The sequence below is a fragment of the Drosophila subobscura genome, chromosome E (genome assembly GCF_008121235.1).
Source record: "Drosophila subobscura isolate 14011-0131.10 chromosome E, UCBerk_Dsub_1.0, whole genome shotgun sequence".
Classification (NCBI taxonomy): domain Eukaryota; kingdom Metazoa; phylum Arthropoda; class Insecta; order Diptera; family Drosophilidae; genus Drosophila; species Drosophila subobscura.
The window spans coordinates 19250464-19268329 of record NC_048531.1 but is presented as its reverse complement, the minus strand read 5'-3'; the positions used below and the strand labels follow the sequence as shown (position 1 = coordinate 19268329).

At 49.3% G+C, this 17866-nt stretch overlaps 2 protein-coding genes across 10 annotated transcripts; both read right to left on the bottom strand.

Moving 5' to 3' along the window:
• Nucleotides 1-549: 549 nt before the first annotated feature.
• Nucleotides 550-12290, bottom strand: LOC117892102 (kinesin-like protein unc-104). 8 transcript variants are annotated; one of them, XM_034798101.1, is made up of 28 exons: nt 12171-12290; nt 11339-11500; nt 11187-11269; nt 10885-11124; nt 10641-10825; nt 10328-10583; nt 10226-10228; nt 9995-10158; nt 9793-9932; nt 9524-9565; nt 8577-8696; nt 7714-8490; nt 7486-7652; nt 7236-7426; nt 6533-6763; nt 5837-6246; nt 5590-5770; nt 5446-5536; nt 5095-5391; nt 4671-5033; nt 4423-4612; nt 3919-4311; nt 3737-3851; nt 3034-3060; nt 2739-2928; nt 2544-2680; nt 2377-2478; nt 550-2316 (listed from the first exon to the last, which is right to left on the bottom strand). In XM_034798101.1, the coding sequence occupies exons 2-28, from the start codon at nt 11436-11438 to the stop codon at nt 2220-2222; spliced, it is 5292 nt and encodes a 1763-aa protein (XP_034653992.1). In that variant the 5' UTR covers nt 11439-11500; nt 12171-12290; the 3' UTR covers nt 550-2219. The 8 variants fall into 8 exon arrangements, with proteins under 8 accessions (XP_034653992.1, XP_034653994.1, XP_034653995.1 ...); XM_034798103.1 differs by lacking the exon at nt 6533-6763 and having other exon boundaries at nt 5590-5767; XM_034798104.1 differs by lacking the exon at nt 6533-6763 and having other exon boundaries at nt 4432-4612; nt 5590-5767.
• LOC117892108 lies at nt 12256-17014 on the bottom strand. 2 transcript variants are annotated; one of them, XM_034798119.1, is made up of 3 exons: nt 16997-17014; nt 13339-13655; nt 12256-12390 (listed from the first exon to the last, which is right to left on the bottom strand). In XM_034798119.1, exon 2 carries the CDS (start codon nt 13637-13639, stop codon nt 13412-13414), a length of 228 nt encoding a protein of 75 aa, XP_034654010.1. In that variant the 5' UTR covers nt 13640-13655; nt 16997-17014; the 3' UTR covers nt 12256-12390; nt 13339-13411. The 2 variants fall into 2 exon arrangements, with proteins under 2 accessions (XP_034654010.1, XP_034654009.1); XM_034798118.1 differs by lacking the exon at nt 16997-17014 and having other exon boundaries at nt 13339-14093.
• Nucleotides 17015-17866: the final 852 nt, after the last annotated feature.

The window sequence follows — 17866 nt, the reverse complement described above, 5'->3', positions numbered from 1 at the left end:
TGGTTTATGTAAGGGAAAACCAATTGATCATTTACAGATTTTATTTAAAGCCGTTTTATTTTATATTTCTTTAATAGTGATACGCCCAGGCATATATCGATTGGTTTGATTATACATACACATAGCATAGGTTTCTGTTTGTCTGTTTGTTCGTTTTCCATTCTGGTTTCGGAATTGTCTACCGATTCCCACTTTGCCGAAACATCGCCTGGCCCTGGCCCTGGCTCCGCTTTTGGTTCGTTCCGCTTCGATCTGTTAACTTTCATTCGTTACGGTGGCCGGCATTCATCATCGCATTTCGTTACCCATCGCAAATATGTATATCCGATTTACATATAGGGGGGTACACACACACATATATATATATATATATTTAGATAGATTTTGAAATGTATTTTATGTACTGCATATGCGCATATATAAGTGGAGCTGCTGCTGTGGCTCGCCTTTGCGTGTGTTGCTTTGTCTTTGTGGTTGCCTTTGGGCCAAAAAGATTGTTGGATAGATAATACATTTAGATATACATATATCGTGTCGTGTCGTGTCGTGTCGTGTCGTGTATGCTCGTACAATGGTTAATTGTAATTACAATTCTCTAATATGTTACAATTCGAAATTAATTCAATAGTTTAACAAATGTTACATTTCGCTACAATAAACACAAAACTCAAGTTCAAACGCGGCCTTCAATTTCGATTCCTGCCAATCAAATGCTTGATCCAATCTCCAGCTTAAACAAACGCTTAACGCTCCGTGTCCCAAGGATACAGAGGAAAGCGCTTCCCAGCGACAACTTGGGGAGCCTCTCACAACTTGTGATCCGTGCACAAGTGAAGCTCCTATTGTCTGCTCTGCCATAATTAAATATCATCCATTAACCCGACCTAAGCTCGTGCTCTAACCGAAAGCAGAATACGGAATGCAGAGAATGCAAGTGACAAATTTGTGGCGCAAAGCAAAGGTTTCAGTTTTGAGTTTTGAGTTTCTTATTTGGGGAAATGTACAGGTGGCCGTGGCCGTGGCCGTTGCGTGGCGTGGCGTACTACTCGTAATTTTAGTTTTAAATTATGTTTTTATCAAAACTACAATTGGTTTTGTTTCGTAATTTGATGCTTGAAGCTTTGCAGGTGGTTCCGAGTGGGAGCATAGAGAAGCGACAAAACAGCTTTGTGGTTCTGTGGGGGGGGGAAGGAAAAGCCTTAAAGCTGTCAACACTTGATAATGTTATATGGCAACTTTTACATATACATTTATATAGAGAGCAGGGCAGCAGGGCCATTCATAACTCCTGTGTAAAATAGCTGTATATATTCTTTATCTTTATATATCTGTATCTGTGTATTTGTAGATCTAACAAGTAGTCGTTATGTTTTGCTTTTATCGAGATTTCGCAATTCTGAGCTGAGCTGCACGCCTACATCCTATATACTGTACGGTCTCCTCGCCAACACACACACAAATCAATTTTCTTTTTGGTATAATATTCATCTGCGGCATTCTGCTGATTGCCCTGACTTTACGTTTCGCGATACAATAATATTATGCTTGAAAATTTGTGTATAAACAGCAAATATATAGGGGTTTTATACAATAATTCATTAAATATATATGTATATCGTTATGTGTATATGCTATATAGATATAGTTTGTCCATTAAAATGCACTGTAAGCACTGCACAAACGTCACATAATTGAATCGCAAATAATCATATACTCGTATGTGCTGTTGTACTCTAATCGATCAACATAATATCACGTGGAAAACCGAAATAAATTAATTGTTTAACTAAACGACAAATATTTGTACAATCGAAACACGAACTAAGGCTATGTACACAAATACCTCCAGAATAACACGAAACAACTCAAACAGATGGATGGGTTATGACTGCCTGCTGGCGCTGCCTGCCTGCTGGCGCTGCCAACTAGTTACAAAATACGATAATCCGTTTGCCGTTTGCTCTTTTCACTCTACTTAATAATTACGTACGCTTTGCATTTGGTTTGCTCTTTTTTGTTGCCTTTGCTTTTGCTTTTGCTTTTGCTCTACAATCTCTATGTGGAAATCTCCTGCTATACCGATGGAATCCTTTTAGCTTTTAATCGGTGGACAGCTGCTGCCGCCGCCGACCGATCAATCGGCTGGCCAGGCTCAAGCGCTGCAGCCAGCCATAGCCTGCGTCTCAGTAAACCAAAACGGACTCCATCGTGATCGTATCTCATTTGTTCGCACTGTTTGCATTCGCGGCGCTGCTGGCCTGGATCTGGGAGGCCGTCTGGCTGGCCGGCTCCAAGGTGCGTCGCGCCAGGCGGGATCTACAGGAGGAATAATCACATTAGAAATATATTTTTAATAGCTGAGCGCTTGAAGCTTACTTGATCTGACCAGCCAGCAGAGGATTGATGGCATAGAGCCAGTCGTGCACCTCCTTGTCGCCGAGTGTCTGCAGCAGATAGCCACGATGTTTGGTCACCACACTGCAAAAAAAGAGTCCATCGTTTAGTCTACAGTCTTCCATACTCGCTTGCACGTTAAAGCTCACCTGAAAGTGTTGGGTATCTTGACCATGGCTGCCTGATCCTCGCTGCACTCCACCTGAGCCGTGGCCAGGTTGAGGACAGCCCGCTCCACGGGATCCTTCTCCGAGCGATAGATAAACACATAAGGACGACGCACAGTCTGCAAGGGAAGTCAACGATTAGAAGGGGATACCCAATAGAAACTGTACAGTACGTACCACCCAGCGCTTCTTCCAGCCCGAACCGCCATGTTCCAGGACATTCAGCAGTCCCTTGCGGGCCACCACAGGGCTGACGCGAATCTCCTCCAGCTCCGGCACGTACAGACGCAGCGGCAGAATCGGCTGAGTGGCTGGGGCAGGTGCCTCCCAGCCATTCGGGGCATCGGCGCGATCCGGCGAGCATAGCCTGACGGGGAAAGAGTTGAAGGAAAAGTTAGCCAAAGTCTCAGAGGGAGGGGGCTGGGCGGTATAAGGGGATTGGAGGGTTCTCTGGATAGAACGGAAAAATTACCTGCGTCGAATTACAAATTTGTTGTCTCTAATCGTGTGTAAAAGAAAACCAAAAAGGAAAACAAACAGATGTAAAGTAAAGATTTGAGGATTGTTTTTTGAGTCTCGTTCGAGTTTTGTTTTGTTTTTTGTTAGTTTAGCGATTGAGTGGAATCGGATGGATGGTTGTGGGGATCTTGGGCAGCTTGGATTTCAGTGAGTCGCGAATTGTGGCATGAATCGGTTGAGTTTGCTGCTTGGGTTGCTGCTGCTGCTGCCAGCTTTGGTTGTGCTCGTGGAAATTGGCGAAGTGCTGGTGCATGAATCAATACCGGAGCCGGAATGTGGCAGCGTCTACCCGGAGACTTGCACCTACAAATCGCTTTTGTGCCCCACGCACTGCGGTGTGCCCTGCCAGTGCCAGCCTGGCTGTGTGTTTGAGGAGTCTCTGCTGCTGTGCGTTTTACGCAGCGATGGTTCGCCGCACAACAAGCAGCAAGAAGTGGCCACACATAGAGTGTTTCAATAGAAATGAGGGAACTGCACTGATTGCTGGTATGAAAGATGCTTGAGGGTGGTTGTGGTTGTGGATTTATGTTGTGATTTTGGGTGTGGTGCCAATTTTGTTTGTAGCTAATAAACCAAGAAGGCCAGATGGATGCAGCAGAAGCAAAGCTCTAACTAAGATGTGTGTGCTGGAATGTTTTCTTTGGGCGACTACTCACTCCATGGAGTTGCTGGAGATGCAGCTGACGGTCATGTCGGCGCAGCCCTCATCGCTGGGCGAGACATCCGACTGGGTTTGAGTGTCGTTAGCCTCGTTCTTGGCAAAGCGTCCAGCTGGAGAGGGGAAAGAGCGAATCATTAGCCACAGATTGATGTAGAAAACAGTGGATAATCGACGCACCTTGCACCAGCTTCAAGCACTTGAGCATGAGATCCTGCTCCCGTTGGTTGTACTCGCGTTCTGGCAAGATTTGTTGCGGATCCTTGACCGGCGTTTGCGGCGATTGTGGAATGACCATGTGCACGGGGGAGGTGGCCGCACGGGCAGCCAGGTTGCAGACATCCTTCTCCGTTTTGGTTGTCGGATTCGGGTTGGTGTCCATGCCCAGGCGCTCGCGCAACAGCAGCAGATGCCGCATGCGTCCCACCTCCTCGAGGCGCGTCAGCTTCTCCAGCTCCCACTGATGGTCGAAGATCAGCGAGTCGCCGCGTGGCCGCCAGCCATGCAGATTCTCCTCGCCACGCACATACGTGGAGCTGGTGTCCAGCACGCGACGCTGCCGACGCTGCACACCTGTGGGGATGTAGGGGAGATTGGGCGTGTCAGAGAGTGGTTCTGTGGAGCAGCTACAGCGAGCGCTGGCTAGCGGGATACGACGAGTACAACTACAATGAGAATTGCTACCTGGACTACCTGCTTCAGATGCTCTACGCAGCGACAGCTCGTACACGCCGGACAGTCGATTGGCCTCCGGATTGCGGTACTGCCCCGAGAACAGATGCTTCAGCGAGCGGGGACCGGTGCGAGCGTCGCGTCCATAGATCACCATGCTCAGATCCTTCGTAACGATGGCCGGGCGAGCGCAGTTCTCCAGCTGTAAGAATAATCCCATGAGTTCTGCTCCAAGATAGGAATTCTCTGCCTGGACTCACCTCCAAGTAGGCGCTGAGTGTGATGTAGATGGTCTCGCCGCCCTGCGAGACGCGATTGAGCAGCGCCGAGTTGTGCAGACTCGAGTCCCAGGCGGCCTCGAAGCGATAGAAGGAGCGATCGTCGCCGGGCACGTCCAGCACTTCGCCGGGGAACAGACCCAGCGACAGGACGCACGCATCCTCATCCTGTTCGTCGGAGGACTCGGGCGTGTTGCGTATGCGTCCCACCACCAGCTCATTGATGTCCTTCCACTTCACCTCGGGCGTGGGCTCGTGCACAATGGTGATGCGAATGCGTCGCTGGATGCCCTGATGCAGCAGGAAGAGCCCGCGGCAGGGAAGATCGTCGCTGTGTTCCACCACCTGGGAGGGAGACTCGAGAAGGATTAGTATCAAGACTGCTCCTATTTGCTCCTCCACTCACCGATGGCACGTACTCTCCGTTGGGTGCCAGTTCGCAGATCTCGAACCACACCAGGACATCGTGCTTGGCCAGGACCGTGGATGAGGGTGGACAGGGCAGTGGCCCGAACTTGGGACTGCGCACTGGCTGACTGATGGGTATGCTCGGGGGCAGCATGCGCCTGGGCGGGGGCCGCGACACAAACTCCTGCTTGGCATCCTTGTGCAGCGGATGCGTCTGGTAGTGGCCAAAGATCTTGAACATGATCGGCTGCGTCTTCAAGTACTCGATGAACGACTTGGTCACGGGCACAGTTATCTACAAAACGAAGATTAAACTCTGCTGGAAGGGGAAATCGATTATTTGGCTTACATTCTGCACATGGTAGAAGCCCAGAGGTGCGCCCGAGGCCGAGTTCTTGACCGGCTCCGTGGAGAAAGCCTCCTCATGGCGATGCAAGAAGCTGTGGGAGAGATTCTATAGAAGCTGCAACAAAATGTAGATCTTTGTACCCACTTGAACTGACAGAAGATGTCTGCGTACTCGGCACCAATGCCAGTGGCCTGCAGCACCGTCACGCGGAAGGTGAACTCCTTGCCCACCTGCAGATGCTCGCCGGGCTCCTCGGCATTCTCGGGGCACTCCGAGGCAGAGTTGGAGTCAATGCCGCGTCCCGAGTCAACATCCTCGAGCTCTGCTAAAGGGAGACGACCAAATGTTGAGCTAAGAAGAGGCCAAGTGCCTTGTGGATATGGAAACTCACCCTCCAGCTTGCTGTCGAGGCCACCATTGTCGATGTACCGCTGCACGTCATCCTTCTCGTTGAGAGCGCGATACTTGGGCTTGGCATCATCCTCGTTGAAGACCAAGCGGGCCGACTGCTTCACTCCATTGTTAAAGTCGATCGACTCCTCATCCAGCACCGGCTGCACGGCGATCCTTAGGTAGCCCCGCACATCCCCACGCTCGTTGACAATGGCCACCTTGTGCACCAGTGGCACGGGATAGAGCAGGTTGCTCAGGTAGATGAACGAGCGTCCGACCATGCGGAACCAGGGGAAGCGATCGTAGAACGGGTCCCCACCGGTGAGACTCTCCACGTTGTAGTCCGGCGAGGTGGGACTCATCTCTGCCTCATTGTGGTACATCTCGCGCATCAGCTCCAGGCGCTGTCTGCAAAATGGAGCAAGGCAAGGAGAATGAGGACAGCTCGCGGCATGGCAAGGGACAGACACGAGTATCAGGCAAACAATTGCGTAGGGAAGAGGGCTGTGCAGCAGATAGAGAGGGAATAAAGCGAGATCCAAGCCATGCATCAAACTACAACTAAGGAGGCGACAATTTCGGCTACAAACATTACAGAAAGAAAGCTGCAGACGCGGCGACAGACGGCTACCCTTTCGAGCATCGAATGCCAAACACAAAATAAGCCGAAAAAACATATCTAGTCCAAGCAAACCTAGAGGGTATCAGATTGGCCAATGTCAGACGCGAGGCTCTTTCCCTGACACTTCTCACGACCTCGTGGAGCTGTGACTGTGCCTCCGGCTGTGTCTCCACTTGCGGCAGCGGCAGCGGCAGCAGCAGCTGTGTTGGTCCGCTATAGGCCTCGATGCGGGACGTGTCGAATAGCATGGATGATGGCGGGCTCTCGACATTGTATATCTGTCGCATCAGTTCGAGGCGATATCTTGGATAGGTTCGAAATGATTCAGGATTTGGGGTTGGGAATTCGAAATGGTTTTGGGTACAGTTTGGAGTGGGTTTTGGGTACAGTTTGGAGTGGGTTTTGGGGTTGTAAGAGAACCAAAAAAGTACAAATCAACATTTGTTCAAGGCCTTTAGGGGGTGAGGGGCTGATTGTTTCAGATGGCGATGATCATTGAGGCGTAAATGGTGGCGGTGGCGGTGGCGGTGATCTTCGCGCGAGGCAATCGTTTGACATGTTCTAGAGCACTTTGACTGAAAACTAGAACTAGACTCCATGAACTACAACCACCATGCACGTACCAGAAAATGAAATCAAACGAAAAGAAGGGCCAACAAATCAAAAGCCAGCTTCAAACTTGGAACGAAAGTGCACAGAACGAATGAGTGTGAGGAGGAGCAGGAGTGGCCGTGGCCGTGGCCGTGGCAGTGACTCCTTTGAGGCACCAGCTTACCGAAGCTTCTCCAGCGACCAGTAGTGAGTGGCTCCGTTCTTGGTGTCTGTGACTTCGACGGCCACCAGGGTCTTGGACACGGGCGGTGCGCCAAACTCGTCCTCCTGCTGCAGCGGTGCGACACTCGAGGCCAGCTCGGGCGGCAGCGGAGAGTACAGAGTGTCGGTCAAGAGAGTGAATTGGAATTGCACCTGCAAGAGGGAGAGCAGAACCATTAGCCATTAGTCTCCAGTGAGGAGCTGCTGCTTGCCTTCTTCTTTAGTTCAACGGAAATGGCATTGGCCTCCTTGAGGAATATGGCATTGCCCCAGAGATCATCGCGCAGCGAGGTGAACTGATGATAGCGCCACTTGCGGAAGGCCCAAGCGGCCAGTCCAGCCTCGCGTGCAGTCCAGCAGGACTCGTACATGGGATTGTCTGTAGAGGGAGCGTGGTTAAAATCAGAGTTTTAATCGCTGTTCCTGTGGGTTTCACTCACTGTAGACATCCTCCTCTTGGTGGAAATCCTCCGGGGAGTAGCTGCTGTACATGGACATGGTCATGGACTGCTCCTCGACCTGCTTCTGCAGTGCATCGATGCGCGCCTCGTAGGTCTTGCGCTGCTCCTCGAACTGCTGGTCGGCCTGCAGCTTCTCGCGCTTGTACTGCTCCTCGAGGTTGTCGAGACGCTTCTTCATCTCGGCCTTGAGGTCGATGCCCTGCTTCTCGAGCAGCTCGCACTGGGCAAAGTTCCAGTCCGGTGCGTCGGCCTTCTCCTTCTCCTCGTTCTCGGCCTCGTTCTCGGTGATCTTCTCGCGCAGTTCGCGTGCCTGCTCCGGATTGGTGAAGCGGAACACGTGATTCTTGCCCAGAATGACACGCGAGCCGGTCTTCAGCACCTCCGGCTCCACCAGCTGGCGTCCGTTCACAAAGATAATGGCATCCTTGTGGGGCAGCAGGGTCACGGTGCTGTTGCGGTTCTCGAAGGTGCAGTGCTCCTTGAGGATGTGCGAGCCGGACAGCTGTATGTCCTGCGGCACATTCGCCTCGTGGGTGCCCAGCCGCGTGAGCCCGTCCTTGATGTAGTACAGCAGACACTCGGACAGATTCGGGTCCTCGTTGAGGTTCACCAGATGCGGCGTCTTCTTGGGCGAGAACACGCCCACAGTGATGCCGTCCTCCTTGACAGCCACACCCATTTCGGCAAAGACAGCCTCACGCTGCAGGCGAATCTCCTCGGTGCGCTTCAGCTTCTCCTCCCAGGTTTCATTGAGTTCTGCAGAGACAGAGAGAGAGAGAGAGAGAGAGGATTAGATGGGGATTGTAGTCTGTTTATCCTGCGGCATGGAGTGGCTGACTCACCTGCAATGAGCTTCTCGCTGGCCTGCAGCTGATCCACGGCCATTTCCGTGGTGGAGCCATTGCGATTGCGCGACTTTGATGGCGACTTGATGCCCGTCGTGGACTTGTTCAGCTCATCCTCTGCAAGTATGGGAACGGGTGGGGTATTAGCAGTTGGAATCTCTGGAAGCTCTGACTCAAGGACACAAGTCGCAAGCGCAGTGATAAGCGTGCTATGTAAGGCACCAAAATATGCAGTACATATATGTAGGATATGTATGTAGGATATGTAGATACAGATACAGATTGGATAAAAAATATTGTAGATAGAGATACGAAGAAAAAGAAGCAATTGCCAATTGGGTTGGGTTGGGTTTGGGTTTTGGATTGGAATTCTGGCCTAACTCTGGCATGTCCACGTCTAGCCCTAAAGCTGCCAGGACTGCAAGGAGTCGGAGCCTGTCACTCGTCTGTTTTTTTTTTGGGGCAACACAAAGGAAAATGCTTGCGAAGAGTCTCCACCAGCACATGGTCCGAGTTCCTAGCGGAACCCCAGCCTGCAGAGGAGACTCTGCCGCACAGCAGCAGCAGCTGTTTATATGTATAAGTGTGAGTGTGAGTGTGAGTGTGTTTGTGGCAACATAAGTAGGACTTGTTGGTGATTATCGTAGGGGTTATATGGGTAGTAAATATATGTCCTGAAGCGATTTGTATAGAAGCTTTAAGTAGATACGAAACAGCAGCACATTACAGACGTAAGTAGTACACACACATACATAAAAGTAGATGCTGGATATGTACAGTGCGTTTCAACACTGTAGGAGCAGTCAATATATAACTCTAAGGCTCTGAAACGCACTGCACACAGCCAGTTTGGGGCGTACTTTGATTAACATTTTGCATGTGAAGCATTTTTGCTTTATTTTGTTGTATTTGTTGCTTTGTTTATTGTTTATAGCGCTACTTACTATTCGCATCGCGCTTCTCGCACACCACCTTGCCATCGGGTCCTAAACGAAATAGGGTTTTGGGTTGGTTGTTGGTTCTTTGCTTTGGTTTCTGGTTAAGGTTCTGTTTAAGGTTTCGTACACGCTAATCAAGGACTAGGGCTAACTTAGGATCTTGGAGAGCGTTTCTTTTGTACATATGAGCGTCTGTGTGTCTGTTGTGTGGACTTAGGTTTAGGCCTAGTCGTAGATATTCTAGCTTAAGCTTAGTCTGCTTGGCAGATGCTTACCTTCCTGCACCTCAATGCCCTCGGCCTTGAGCAGATCCCGCAGCTTCTGTATCTCCTCCTTGAGCTCGCGTATAAGCTTCGCATTGGCATCCTCATTGACCACTGCCTTGCACACAATTTGCTTGGCACGATCCGCATACCTAATGGGATCAGTTGTCAATAATTGTAGACCCTAAATGTAAGGCTCTCCCCTCAGGCATACCTCAGAGTGCTCAGCGTTTCGTCGTAGTTGATGTCCGCTGGGGAAATGGCCGCTATCATGGCCGTCTTGGAGTTGCCACCGAGATTCTCGCGCAGCAACCAAGTCAGAGCCGAGTCGCGGTAGGGTATAAAGTCGGCCTTCTTGTTGTGTTTCTTCTTCGATGCCTGCAAAAGGAGGAATTCAAGTGTCAAAAGGGGGGCCCATGGCAACCACCAATTGCGAATAACTTACAGACTGGAAAGCCAAAGGGCAGCGGTTAATGGGCGTAAAAGAATTATGAGCATTCATTTTGGGTCAAGATGAACTTCGATCTTAGTTGCTAGAGAGACTTACGACTTCGGCCAGGGCGGAGATGACTTTGCCCAGCGTGGTCAGGGACTTGTTGATGTTGGCGCCCTCCTTCAAGCGTGTGCCCTTGGCACCGGTCGAGTCGGCACGCTCCGAGCCAGCCAGATCCACCAGACTGATCTTGGAGACCTTCTCGGTGGTCAGATCGGTCATTGTGTCGTGGCGACGCTGTGTAAAGAAGATGGTGAAGACGGCATGCGAGCGGGAGCTCGTCTCGTTCATGTTGGTGGCGGCCACAGTCCTAAAGAGAGAGACATTAGCAGGCATTCCCAGGGGTAGTGGCTTCTCCGTAACCTACCGCGCCTTGTTGCCCTCGTCGATGAGGTCGTGTATGTCCTGATAGTCGGTTACTGCCAGCTTGGACAGATCCTCGACATAGGGACCCAGCAATGGATGCTCGCGCACCCGCAAGTTGCCCTTGTTCTTGGGATTCAGCAGATCCCGCACCCGCTCGCAGTAGATCTCCATGTAGGAGACTTCAACCTGAGATTTCGATTGTTATCTGAATGGCATTCGCTATGGATAAGGATTCTCTGACTCACCGAATACTTGAGCTCATCGTTTTCGGTTTTGTGTATGCGACTGAAGAGATCCTGGCATATCATGGGTATGATGCCCTCCTGCTGCTCCTCCTGCCTGCCCATCATGGTGTAGGACTTGCCGGCACCGGTCTGGCCATAGGCAAAGATGCACACGTTGTAGCCATCGAAGGAATGTTGCAGCATCTCCTCGCCAATGTCCTTGTAGACCATCGTCTGTGTGGAAAAGTCCGAGTCGCGTGGCTAAAGGGAGAAGGAGGAGAGATTGTAGTCATCCGAAGAGCTCGCTCTGTAATGGACCTTACATCATGGGACCAGTAGGAGTAATCAAAGTTGAAACGCTTCACCGCCTCACTCGTGTTGGGCGGCACCTTTGGATTGGTTATGGCTGCCAGCAAAGAAAAAGGATTACAATTACAGTCTATGGAAGAGAGAGTGGATGAGTGGAGTCTCTTACCCGTGGTGGCCCCGGTCATCTCGATGATGCATTTCGACTCCCTGCCTATTTCGCGCGAGTTGAAGGGGCGCACTCGCACCGCCACCTTAACCGACGACATCTTTGGCTCTGTCTTGTCTCGCGCTGCGCCTGGGTGGTGTGTGTGTGCGGGGCTGCGGTTAACTGGAGTGGAAGGGTAAGAAATTTGATATTATAAACCACATACAAATCCCTGGAGTGTCCCGTGCCCCGTGCCCCCCGCTGTCGTTTGATAATTGCCTCAACTGAGTGTTGGGTATAGAATATGCCGAGGCTGAAGCCGCTCAGCTATGAGTCATTTCCAGGGCAAGTCGCCAGGGAAATTCGAATTGGAGCTGTCTGTAGGAGTGTGGGTTGCTTGGGGGTGTGGAGAATAATATTCATACATATATAGAGAGTTCTTAGGCAGAATAAAGGAGCATCTTTATCTGGTATATCATTATGTACACTTTTCCCTACTTCAGACTACCGAAATCCATAAGTTTCTGTCGTTCCTTTCCTTCTCCCAAGTAAGTTTTACTTTTATTGAACTTTGAATTCTAGTAAATAGTTTTCCCACCCCTCTTGGACTTGTAGTTATGCTAACACACGCTCGTGGACAGTCTGGAGGTTGGGTTGGAGGAACATTCCGCAATATATTTGTACTCTTTCCACACGTTCTGCTCCACGCTTCTCTTCTCTGCTCTTCCAGTCAAAGCATCGACGAGTGGCGGCCACTCGAATGAGTCATCAAGCAGAAAACACACAATCACACACCCACACATACACACACATTTAGGGGGGAATCTTTACTGTAATCTTTGCTTCCATTTACCTTTTGGTTGCTGGCTTACTGAAGGAAGATCTCCCTGGAGTTGCACATATTCTCGGGATTCAAATGAGATTCGCTTCACTTTTAATTGTTTTTCTCGTTAATGTTTATCAATGGAACGTTCTTATGTTTTCACACAAATTGAATACCGCACTGCAATTGTTTTATTTGTTGTTTTTGCTCGTCGTACAATGAAATTACTTTACTTGCGCACAGTCGTGTCCTGAAATATGGAGACACTTAGCTTGAGACCTTTGGGACACTTCCAATGATTTTGCTTCTCCACTGCGCAACTCTCTCTCGCGCTCTCTCTCTCTCTCTCTCCCTCTCTCGTTCTATCTTTTGCTCTCTCTACTCTCTCGCTCTCTCTCTTTGTTTACCTGAGCAAAAATATCTTTTGTTTATGTGTGTTTTGATGGAACTGTCACAGCAGGCATGCAACAGTCTGCAGCAGGATTGAGGCAAAAGTCTCCAGAGAAGCCCCTGCGCAGCCGCCCCAAAGCAGTGCAAGAAAGTAGAGAGAGAGAGACAGAGCGACAGGCAAAAAGAGAGAGGTGAAACATGCTAAATATTTGTGTAATGTTTGAGTTGAATATTTTCCATGATATGCAGTCTGAGGGAAATCATAGAGAATGCAAATTTATATGAGAAACTAGCAATAGAAAAGGAATGCAACTTGCAGGATGATTAACATAACAGAGAAGCGGGAACTTGCCCTCAACTTGAACTTGTTTAGTGCTCATGGAAGGTTCCACTCGAGACACGGCAACAGCCAAGGCAAAGGACTAAACAAATCCTTCACTTTTATGGCTTCCTGTGGGGCAAAGGCAAGGCACTTCCATGGACACACGCGTAGCATAGCATATCCTTCGCTCAGGTCGTCTTGACCTTTATTAATAAATTTTCATGTTGCCTTCGCCACGGACACACAGCGGACGAATCTCTACACTCTCCATCCACCCACGGGCGACTCTACACACAGCAGCGAGCGCAGCGAGGCTAAGCACATGATTCTGGAGGCCACTGTGGCCATTGGTTGAGATGAAAAAAAAGGAGAAAAACGAAATGGAAATTATATAAAAACTGAAACTGATGGCAAATGTCTTGAGATTTACGAAAATGTCACACGCGAATCGATGAAATTTTGCAAATATATTTTTGAAGCATTTACCAATTGATTTTTCGTTTTCCTTTTCTTTTTAAGCAAGATTTAAGCCCTCAGATTTATTTATTTAAACTCAAACTCAAAAGGATTTCTGTTTCAGGAACATTTGTGGCTGTTCCAGATAGTCCTCTTGGTGCTGTTGTGGCTGTTGTTGCTGTTGTTCTGGCTGTTGTTCTTGTGTGTAATTGAACACGAGAACAAAGCTGTCCAGCATGGATCGCTTTGAGGTCGTGGCAAATATGATGGATAGCACCAGAATTGTGGTTAGCAATAGGGCAAAAAACAATAAGTAACCAAAAGCGCACATTCGCGTAGCTTTATTCAAATCCTTTCTTTACTTTTTATATCCTAAATGTACATATATATACATTTGTATCCACATACATATACTAAGTATGTATAGGAAGGAGGTCTATGTGTATTTGTATTTGTGAGGACGGGGTCTGGCTTTCTGTATAACAGAGAAAATTTTGCACTCCGCTTGGGGGAAATGTTTTACTCTGATTCTTGGACTATTTTTGGATATTTCTTGTTATTTCATGGTGGACTTTCTTTACTTGGCTGCAACTTGAGCTTTGTTTAGGGGTTTTTTCACTGGGAAAGAGGAAAACTTTCTGCCTTTTCTTTCTTCTTTTCTGCACAAAATCGATGGCCAGCCAGAACTGTGGCACGCGCACGAGTCACACGAATCGAATCGAGACCAGAACGAACTGCACCCGTTAAGGGTAGACGACACAGTGAATCCGAGAGTCACATTCGAGTTGGGTCGGGTCGAGCTGCCAGGATTGCTGCTGCTGCTGCTGCTACGACCAGCCCTCCAGCCAGGCGCATGCGTACTGAGCGGGCCAGGGGGGTGCTCAGCACAGTAGCTGGGGGGGAGTGCAAGGTGTCTTCGAACTATACTCGTTTATGGGTATGCCAAAAATTTGATAAATTTCATAAAGAGCTGCGGGCCCCGTCATCGTTTAGACACAAGAATTTCATTAATAAGTCAGGTGTGCACACTGTCCCTGCCCACCACTGTCATAGTGTCAGCCGCCCCGTCCGCCCTCCTGCCACTGTTTGTTTGATCTTATTATGAGCCATTCCGCTGTCGCTGCTTGCCACTTGCCACTGCCCCTTGCTGGCAGAGTGACTTCTCCTCTGATGACGTAAAATGAATTGTGAATTGTGTTCCACATCTACATACATCCACACTGTGCTGTTTTTTCTAGCTTCTTTCCTCTTTTCCTATTGATTTACCAGCGCCTGGCGTCGTCTTCTCTCGAGTGGGGGTGCCTGACGCACAGCACAGGACGAGCTCTGGCTGTGGCTCTGGCTTTGACTTTTTTATGTTACTGGTAGTTTCATTTGTGTGCTTCTCCGTCGTAATTGCATTGACATTGAAATCTGACGCTGACGCTGACGCTGACAAGGAGAGTAGTAGCGAGCGCTAAGGGGCGCCACGCAGTGGGTGGAGCTGTCCAGAACAATCTTATATTGATGGCGTTGCTCTGCGTATGTTAGCACTTTGAATATTAATGTATGTTTAACGAGTTTCCCGTTAGCTTTAGGGGCTCTATTGAACTGTTGGTGGGTTAAGTCAGAGCAAAATGGTCAGTGGCGAAATGTATTGAATTTTCCTATAGATAGAAGTCACTCAAAGCGAGGCTTAAGAGTCGTAAGTCTTTGAAACAACGATTGCAACTTATGTGACAATTTGAACTATTTTTATGCACCGACAAAGACCATTACTTGATCAAACCATAGTCGCTTGTAAAGACTCCAATTTATAAAGGTAATCTTCGAGATAGTCCACTCAGATGGATAAACTTTACACTCTACAAATGAAAGACACCCAAAGATTTAGGGTACCCCCTGGTGGAATTAAAACCCTCGTGTAAGTAGCATATATAGACACGACTTGCACTGTACTCGTTTCATTTCATTTCTATTACTGCGCAGCGTTTTCTTTATTTTGGGCAACAGTGCGTGTGGAAAGACAGCGTACGGGGAGGCAGGTGAATGGGTCTGGCCACCCACACACACACGGAGCAAAAAGGAACCCAAATAATATCGAGCGTGTGTGGGGCAGACTGTGGGGGGGAGTGAAGACGGGTCGTTGACGTTCACGTTGTACGCGTCGTTATATTGTTGGCTGCGCAATTCCGAATCTTCCTCGCAGCTTTAAGGACTCTCCGCAGGCAAATGTCATTGACAGTTCGCGAACGAGCAGCAGACAGCCACAGAAAAACAGAATTGGAAACAATTTCAAGCTGCATCATGCTCGCGCAGCGAAAGCGGGGAGTTCGGCGACTGTCTGGGCCCAGATCCTGGGCGCGTAATTAAAATATCACACTCCATGGAGTGCGCAACTTTAAACTGGCTGAAAGATGAGTCATTCCCTGCATTGAAATCAACATTTTAAATGGAAGTAAGGAGAACACTTCAAATGGCAGCAGACACGTGAAGTCTCTCCTGCTGCTGGGCGGTCTGGACGGGCTCCTCCATTAAGTCTAGGACATAAATGAAATGCGATTTTGTTAGTTAAATTATTGCCAAGAAGGCAAGAGGCAGCCAGCGGCAGGCAAACGGCACTAAAAGCGGAACGCTGGAGTGAGTAGAGGAGCCAGAGAGAAGGAGCCAGAACGAAAGCAAAGCCTGCCCCACGCAAAAAGCCACAGACACAGTCACACACTCGCTCCGTCCCTCTCCTACACACAGAGGCAGCCCTTGGATGACTCATTCGGGCAAAATGTTCGTGCCAAGCTTTTCCCTCTGCATGTGTGTGTGACAGTCGCGTCCTTGCCACCATGCCTGGCACCTACAAACATACAAAAGAGCAGAAAGCAGCGGAAGGAACAGGAAGAAGGAAAGGAAGAAACACCCCAGCCAAATGGTGAATCATCTTTCAGGAGGCAAAAAACGTTCCCCACTTGCCATTTTCATTCGATTTCCTTTGGTTTTTCTCATAATTTCAAGGTTTGTTTACTAGTTTTTTTTTTGTGGCTTTGTGCTGCCGCAGGAATGCCACCACTTTGTGGCAGGGAATGTTGTAACTTTCGGTGCCGCCTTGATGTCGCTCCACATATCTACATGTATGTATTTGTATATGTATTTACTATGTATGAAAACACACGCTGATTAGCAAGTATTTTCCATTTGCGGCATACTTATAGGGAACAGCAGCAGCGGCGGCGGCAGGACCTCGCCTGACCACACGTGATGTAGTAGACCGCAATGGGGGGACACAGCCACAGCTACAGCCACGCCCCAGGGCACCACTGCAACTGCCACTGCAACTCCAATGGGGAGCACTTAAAAGTGCAACCAGCCAGCCAGCCAGCAGCAGCAGCATAAATCATTTTGGGAGTAGACCGCACCGCATCGCAAGTACTGCCACTGCCAGGTACTCCTCCACTTTGGCTAACACAATTAATAATACAGCACGAAGAAAATTGCCCACGGGCCGGGAAGCCATTTTTTCTCGAAGAGGTGAACCCGAACCACTCTGGGAAACACTTTTCCTTCCTCTACCTCCATTGCGGTTTTAATGTCGCGCGAGCGCTCACCGTAAATTTATGTTTATTGCAGGACCAGCTACGCCCCCATCCTGGTACTTGGGCTACGCCTGGGGAACAGTCCACTCTTTTCCTTCTTCTTTTTTTTGTTTTTGGTATAAGTATTTTCCCTTATTTATTCATGACACTTTGGAAGCCAGTTTATGCTGCGGTTGGACTGGAGGGAGAGAGCGAAGCAGAGCAGAGTCCTCTTTAAGCTGCGGTCCTAAGCTTGAACAACACTTTATGTATGGGTCGCTACCCAGGGGAAGGACTCTAAGGATTGTAAGAGCGTAAGCCCGGACCCCTGGCTCTCATCTTTTACAATGAAGGCAAAAGGCAAACAATAATCGCACTTCACACTTAATCTGGCAATCAGAGCTGGAGCTGGAGAGGGCCATAATCATAATCATCATAACCGGAGGGGGGCGTGGGTTTACGCACCAATCAAGCGATGCGCAAAAGTTCCGCCCACACACATGCCACGGGGAGCATCTGCCCAACCCGAGTCCGTCTTGCAACTGACTTTTTGCGTCGCACATTGAGGTGAAGGTTGAGTGGCGGCTGCTGTCTGCGCTCTCCTGAGTCTCAGTGCCTGTCTCCCCCACAAAGGTCAAAGGTTGCACCACCACCGCTTGAGGACCGACTCTGGGGAACTAAGCAAATATTTAAGCACTCCCCTCCCCCGCGACACACTCCACTCCACGCCAGAGATTGTTGTTGTTAACTCAATTTCATATCCCAATTCCTGACGTCAATCGTTGTCGGTCAAATTTGCACTGCGATAAGCCAGTCAGTCACTTAATGGCGGACGGACAGGGGGCGGGAACGTGCGCCTGTCGGCAGGCAACATAAATGTGTGTGTCCCGTTCCGCCCTGATGACTGGCCTGCTGCACCATATGCTCGGCCAAGGAAGATTGCAAACAAATGGCAAAGAGGTTTATTTTTAGCCCACGGGGGGCGAGCAGCAGCAGCAGCTGCCCCGAAACGCCCA

Bases quoted from the DNA above. Each gene is read 5' to 3' on its own strand.
- LOC117892102 (XM_034798101.1), bottom strand. From the start codon at position 11,438: ATGTCGTCGGTTAAGGTGGCGGTGCGAGTGCGCCCCTTCAACTCGCGC. The intron at 4,312-4,422 runs GTAGCAATTCTC...ACATCCCCACAG, and splicing joins ATCTGAAGCAGGTAGTCCAG to GTGTGCAGCGTCGGCAGCGT. The intron at 3,061-3,736 runs GTGAGTAGTCGC...ACACACGATTAG, and splicing joins ATCTCCAGCAACTCCATGGA to AGACAACAAATTTGTAATTC.
- LOC117892108 (XM_034798119.1), bottom strand. From the start codon at position 13,639: ATGTGCGCTTTTGGTTACTTATTGTTTTTTGCCCTATTGCTAACCACA.